This window comes from Pygoscelis adeliae, unplaced genomic scaffold (assembly GCF_000699105.1).
Source record: "Pygoscelis adeliae isolate BGI_AS28 unplaced genomic scaffold, ASM69910v1 Scaffold358, whole genome shotgun sequence".
Lineage (NCBI taxonomy): Eukaryota > Metazoa > Chordata > Aves > Sphenisciformes > Spheniscidae > Pygoscelis > Pygoscelis adeliae.
The window spans coordinates 482,568-490,066 of NW_008825429.1; the positions used below are offsets into that span (position 1 = coordinate 482,568).

General features: G+C 41.0%; 1 protein-coding gene across 1 annotated transcript in view; it reads right to left on the reverse strand.

The window, feature by feature from the left end:
- Positions 1 to 2,458: 2,458 nt before the first annotated feature.
- Positions 2,459 to 7,499, reverse strand: part of CHEK2 (checkpoint kinase 2) — a 19,307-nt gene continuing 14,266 nt past the window's right edge. Inside the window, exons 13-14 of the mRNA XM_009330739.1 lie at positions 3,292 to 3,372; positions 2,459 to 2,691 (exon numbers count right to left, since the gene is read on the reverse strand). Of these exons, the coding sequence (XP_009329014.1) occupies positions 2,596 to 2,691; positions 3,292 to 3,372 (177 nt within the window). The 3' untranslated portion in view covers positions 2,459 to 2,595. The remainder of the gene's footprint in view (positions 2,692 to 3,291; positions 3,373 to 7,499) is intronic.

The window sequence follows — 7,499 nt, forward strand, 5'->3', positions numbered from 1 at the left end:
GCCCCCGCCAAGGCAGCCCGCGCCTCTCCTCTGCCGGAGGTCCGGGCACTCGGTGGCCTGGCGGGGCTGAGGGCGAGCCCGGCCTCCACACGGGCCACACAAAAGAAGCGAGCAGCCTGCCTCTTCAGCTGACTCGCTGCGAACACTTCCAAGCCCCATCTTCACGGAGAACACAGCTCCAAAATCGTTGTACCGCCATAAAGGTGGAAGACCATCTCCCAAAGGCAGCAGCAGCCGTAGCAACAGCTGCTTGAGGGTAAGCAGGGTCCCACATCGCACCCTCCGCAGATTCCAGGCAGTGGCATTGGTCACTGATGGCATTGCTCTTACCGGGCACTGCTAGGCTCATCCTTCGCCTTCTGATCGCACCCGAACTGAAGCCTTCCAAATGCTGTAGACCCATGCCTGTTGAAATGAACAGGCAAGCAGATTATGCTGAAGACTCTCATGCTGTGAATAATACATAGACAAGAAATTATTATTTCTTTATTAAGTGAAAATTGGATGCCACTTTACCCTAGTGGAATTTAATAACGCCTCCCAAACTTACTATTTCATGGAAAAAATGTAAGGATCTGAAACTTCAGAAAGCTTAGCTTTCTGCAATAAAATGATGGACACACGGCCATCGGCTCAAAGGTTTGGCTTCAAACGAGTGAGATCAAAATTAAGATTTCATTAGAAAGCAGGTCTTAGTCAGGACCCAGGGAAAGGATTCACGCAAAGCAGTTAAAAAAAATAATAGTGGAAAGTAAAAAAGACAGAAGAATAAATTATATAAGTTTTCTATTTCTATCTGAAGACCAATTACAGTTAATTTGCAGAATTATGTGAATTATCTTCTTGTCTGTAACGATGCAGGTCTTTTTAAAATCACTGGTAACCAAATCCCAAAGGTATTGGCTTTTGCAGTACACCAGATCACAAACCTAGCCCAAACACACCGAGCCCTTTATGATTCTTTTATCTAGCAAAGGGCAGCTGCATATTCCCTTTTACTTCAGATGAGCTACAGTAAGTACCAGAACTCCCTGAGGATGTGCCAATCAACCACACGCATGCACCAGAAAGGGAATGGCATTAGAGGATAGACTTGCATTTCTTCTCTTTTATCACACCTGTGTATCTGGAGTGGATTTGAACCAGTGGTATTTTTTTCACCCAGATGCCCATGGATCTGGGTGAAATCCACGAAATCCAGTTCATTAAGAAAAATAAAAATGTACAAGAATTGCCATTTTATCATTAACGATGGTTAATATCGAATATCTCAAAACACACAAGATCACTGCAATAGGCACATACGGGAAAACCTGACTCATTAACATCTTACCTTAATTCCTACTTGACATTACTTTATTTCATAATGCATTAGGCTTTATTCTTTCCAAATCAATTTACAGCAAATGCCTTTAACCAGATGCATGTTTTAGAACAAAGTTACTGAATTGCTCCCTCTTAGAATAATGAAGTTAATATCCTTTAGTAAGAGGCACACAGTCCAAAATTTTCACTTAACAGACAAGCAAATTAAAAACTGGTTTCTCTCTCAGTTCATTTCCTAGTTCTTCTCTGGCAGGAACTTATACATCTTCCTTACATCACTTGTTGTCCTGTTTCCTCTTACTCAGTCCATCCTAAGGGAAATAAACACAGTACACACTTTTCAAGAAGAGACCAGTTAGATGCAGATGATAACTTTTGCTTTGAAAGCCTATCAACCACTTCACAGATGACAACACTGTTGAGTCTGCCAGCCCAGTATTTAGTATTTAGCTTTATCTGAAGTCCAGAGCTCCTCAAGCTCCATCAGTAGTTTTACTTCAAAACTGAGTATCGTAAGTATCAATGTTCCAGTATTTAAAGGGTGGATACAAAGAATATGGAGACTCCCTTTTTACAAGGAGTCACATGGAAAAGGCGAGGGGTAATGGGTACAGGTTACTCCTGGGAAGATTCCAATTAGACACGAGGAGATTTTTCACAATGAGAACAATCAGCCATCAGAATAATCTCCCGGGGAAGTGGTGGATTCCCCAACATTGGACACTTTTAAGATGCAGCTGGACAGGGTGCTGGGCCATCTTGTCTAGACTGTGCTTTTGCTAAGAAAGGTTGGACCAGATGATCCTTGAGGTCCCTTCCAACCTGGTATTCTATGATTCTATGAAGTGTCCTCAGAAGTCTGTGGGCAGCATTTTGTGTCAGGTAATACTATGTCTCAGGCAAAAGCTCAGCAAACTTAGTATTCCTTTTTCATCTGTGAGGACTAAGCATTATTTCCATGACTAACCTAGAAACTGGAACCACAAGAAACAGAGTGTAAGCGGTGATGAAGCTAGCCTAAAAAATTTAGTAACTTAGTTCATGAGTTTTTCTGATAACTCTCCTTGAGTCAGACAGCTGGATGAAATGGAACATGACTATTTGTGTAGATTCTGATGCATACACAGCAGTCACTTCAGTCTTACAAAGTTATTTTTATTTAGCAATTGCATCTTCAGCAGTTACTCCATTATTAAGATTCTTCTTAAATAAAAATTCAGCTTTCCATAAAAAAAGCTATAATTAACAAAAGTCACTTTCTCTTTTTCTTCACCTCATTTTCTGAAATGACGTAGAAGGAACAGCACGCTTAGAAGAGCCAGATCCTTCCTCATTTTCATGGAGACGCTTTCTTGTTGTGGTTGGCTAAAAGAAAGATACAGCAGGATGGCTACATGAAATCAGGTAAGACAGAGCCTAACTGTTTTGCTTGCTACAGAATTACAGATGTTGGATAAAGTCTCCTTTCTGTGACCAGAAAAGCAGCATGACTAACAAATGTTTCTCTACGAAGATCTATCGAATGAATTTGATCCTCCTCATATAAGACACTGCCCCCAGCTTTATCTTCCACTACTGTTTAAAATTCTCCTAATGAGCATCTGGTAATGAATGTCACAATAGCATTCTAAACTTTCACTAACATGAGCATTTTTTCTTGAATACTAAACATTCGTGACTTGAATCCATCAAAACATACATGTTCAACAATTTAATTTTAAATATACGAATAATCCTTTAAAGCATAGGAGACACTTTCTATACATTTAAACAGTGTCTTGCCAAAGCACAAAAGTCCATTGCTTCTATTCAGAAGGCAGAGATAATTAGCAGACTGCTACATAGAGAAATGTGCATTTTGGCTGTAAGTTCTCAAAATTAGTTGATTTTCTTATTATGGATTACTTCAAAATCTAGTTTCTCTATGCATCAAGTATTAATCTTCAAATAATCTGTTACACGTACCATTTTTGATGTTTGCGGTGGATTCATATTGGCACGTGTCTGAGCAAGTAGCTGTTGAAATGTATTCTTCATACACTCATCCTGTGAAAAAAAGCAGTAACTCTAAGTAGTATATGGAACATTTAAGGGAAAAGCCTACATTTTGCCTAATGAAATGGATCAGCAATTAAAGAATGAATGAATAAAGGAGAAAAGGCGGTTCCCCCACTTCCCCCCAAATAAACACCTTCCTAATATGGCTTCACCAAGGGCAAGTCTTGCCTGATCAACCTAGTGGCCTTCTATGATGGAGTGACTACATCAGTGGACAAGGGAAGAGCTACGGATGTCATCTGGACTTCTTAAGGCCTTTGACACGGTCCACCACAACATCCTTCTCTCTAAATTGGAGAGGTATGGATCTGATGGATGGACTATTCGATGGGTGAGGAATTGGTTAGATGGTCGCATCCAGAGAGTAGTGGTCAACGGCTCAATATCTGGATGGAGATCAGTGACGAGGGGTGTCCCTCAGGGGTCCATATTGGGACCAGTACTGTTTACTGTCTTCATCAACGACATAGGCAGTGGGCTCGAGTGCACCCACACCAAGTTTGCAGATGACACCAAGCTGAGTGGTGCGGTTGACATGCCTGAGGGATGGGATGCCATTCAGAGGGGCCTGGACAAGCTCAAATGGGCCCATGTGAACCTCATGAGGTTCAACAATGCCAAGTGCAAGGTCCTGCACCTGGGTCACGGCAATCCCTGGTATCAATACAGGCTGGGGGATGAAGGGATTGAGAGCAGCCCTGCCGAGAAGGACTTGGGGGTACCGGTGGATGAAAAACTGAATATCAGCTGGCAATGTGCGCTCGCAGCCCAGAAGGTCAACCGTATCCTGGGCTGCATCAAAAGAAGCATGGCCAGCAGGTCGAGGGAGGTGATTCTCCCCTTCTACTCCGCTCTGGTGAGACCCCACCTGGAGTACTGCATCCAGCAGTGGAGTCCTCAGCACAGGAAAGACATGGACCTGTTGGAGCGGGTCCAGAGGAGGGTCACAAAAATGATCAGGGGGATGGAACACCTCTGCTAAGAGGACAGGCTGAGAGAGTTGGGGTTGTTCAGCCTGGAGAACAGAAGACTCCAGGGAGACCTTATTGCAGCCTTTCAATACTTAAAGGGGGCTTATAAGAAAGATGTGGACAGACTTTTTAATAGGGCCTGTAGCAATAGGATAAGGAGTAATGGTTTTAAACTAAAAGAGGGTAAATTCAGACTAGATATAAGGAAGAAATTTTTTATGCTGAGGGTGGTGAAACACTGGAACAGGTTCCCCAGATTGGTGGTAGATGCCCCATCCCTGGAAGTGTTCAAGGTCAGTTTGGACGGGGCTCTGAGCAACCTGATCTAGTGAAGGATGTTCCTGCTCATTGCACGGGGGGGTGGACTAGATGACCTTTAAAGGTCACTTCCAACCCAAACCATTCTGTGATTCTATGCTTCCGATATGCCCCACAGTAGAATTTTGAGCAGGTGGTTTATATACAGTGCTGGTAAGAAAAAATAGTTCTATTTCATTCTACGAAGAAACAGTTTCCCCTCAATAACTACTTAGCCAATACTAGTCAAGCTAAAACTGAACTTGCAGTGTCATTCAACAAAGTATAACAACATTGAAAGAACAGAACATACAGGCTAGGAGTTTGTGCAGGTAATTCATTAGTCAGCCTTATCAGAAGAGGCCTTATCAGGACTTGTGTCCTGCTTTCACCAAAACAGAGTTAATCACTCTTGAAAAACAAGTATTTTCCTTATAGTCTTACATTCTGTTCTCAGAATGACTTCCCTTTCTAATGGCATATTTTCATTTCCACTAGCTCAGCTTCGTCAGTATCCCAAATTTGGGTAGTTTTCATTACCGCCCCCCCCCACCAAACCTGCTGTACGCAGTAGTAGGTAGAGAAGAACCAGCTAAAACACCCATACCCTAAAAAAAACCAAAAAAACAAAAAAAACAAACCCACACATCAAACTTTCAAACAAAACATTATCTTAAAAAGCATCCCACAATTATCCTGAACATAAGTAAGTCCATAGAACATATTAAAGATTGTAAATTAAAACATTTGGAAAGCAAATATTCAGAATTTGGGCACGCATTTCACTGAAGTTTCCCTTTTGAAAACCCAAACGATTATCAACAAATATTGTATTATTCATAGAGCATGCATATCTCTACAGAAGTTCACTGGATAGTACAGTTCATTCTCTATTTACCCGAAGTGGTAAGCCAGAAGCTGCGATTAGTGGAAGGAAAGTGTCTGGGAGACATGCACTGCGAAAGAAGTGGACTTACTAGTCTCAGTTGTGCATAAACAGGCCTGGCTGCAGAAGCATTAAGAGGAGGGAAGGGCAGCAGAGATCCTTTGTTAAGAGAAGCTAGTTTAGCAGAAAGTCAGGCATGTTTCAAGAGACAAAGCTAGCACGTAACCTCATTCCGGTGCAGCTGCCAGCTACCGGGGTGCTCTTGGTATATGCTGGGCAACCTCAGGGAACAGGAAATCCGTGCGAACAAGACATTTAGTTGACATAGTATACTCCCTGTTTTAAAAACAAAATCTCGTTCTCAATTTCTCCTGCAGGAATTTTATTAGAATGGGTTGCTATGGATTACCTGCAAACCCTAAATCAGACTTCCAAACCTGAAATCAGGTCTTTAAACCTTTCCCAGGACTAAATGAAGTATGCTGCTCACAGTGATTTAATACAGGTCATTTCCTTCGGCTGAGCTTTGAACAGTGACTGTGTTCACCAACTGAACAACTGATCTAGAACCAAAACCAGACATTTATTCTAAATGACTGAAGCTAACAGGTTGTGTAATTTTGTTCCATTATCACAGCAAAGACTGGGAAACTCAAAGAGAAGTGAATGGGACGTTCACTGCTAGAGACAATTAGAAATAAGGATCACTGAACTCCTAAGGATTTCAAACGTTTTAACTGGGTTTTTTGGGTGAAGGCAGGGGAGAGGGTTCTTTTTCTAAGCTATGGAGTATTGCAGTATCTCCTTTTTTGGTTTAAATATGTTCTTAAGCGCTACAAAAAGGCTTTGATGTGTACATCCAGTTTATTTTATATAGAATTGGGACTTGTCTTTCTTTTCCAGTATCACCTGCTTTGACTGTGGCTACATTTGAGTTGATGGGTAAGATAAGATAAATATTTTTCCATTTATATAACAAACACCTGAGTTTTTCTTCAGCATGCAACCAAAATAATCTTGTCCCATTCAAAAGAACCCAGTGACGTTTTCAGAGGCAGAAACAGTAAGTAATTGTTTATATGCCTTTGAAAAATGTTTGATTAAGTACCTGGTAAATACAGGTAAGGCTCTCCACTGAGCAGTACTTAGGTTTAAGCAGCCCACTAAGTTTTAAAGTTTTAGATTTAAGCAAAGAATGGCGTAAACAGCACAGGTATTTAAAAGACTAGTTTGAAAGCACTACTGGTTTAAATAAAGCTGTAGAAATTAAGTTTCATTTGGAGAACATGCTTACTTGTAATGTCTGAAAAATTCCCTAGTGGACCCAAAATCATTAGAGAGGGCTAACAGGCATTAGCTGTACGCATAAAGTATGCGTCTGTTGTGTTTTTTCCATACTAACTTTTAAAGACAATACTTACAGACAACACAAGAGGGAGTGGGGAGCCAGTAACTCCTTCTCACTACTCACAGTAACAGGACTCAAGGAGCTCTTTTGGTGGTAGTATTCAACGTGTGTGATATCTAGAACTGAACATATTGGATGTTGGCCTTCCAAGCAGGCAGTGTACATCACCTATAAACAACTGATACTCTTAGTAACAGCCCATGAAGGGAAACAGTTTAAAGAATGGCATCTGAATGCTAGAGGACATTTGGATTTGCGGATATGACGTTTTTGGAAACTTTTTGTCCTGTCTTCAAAATTAAACATAACAGTAAGAGGTGTCCCTAAAGGGAATATATAATCAAGAAGCTAACAGCTTGAGTTTACATACTGAAATATCTCAAATCCTTAGCTTGTCTAAATCACTGTCATATATTTCCCCTTTCCCATTACGCATACCAGCGATTCTTAAAATCAGTCTACCATGGTTTATCAATAACATTTCCTGCTCAGAATTATAATCTAAATGTAAGAATTTACATCCAATTAACTCACTGTAGAAGTTACACGCAAA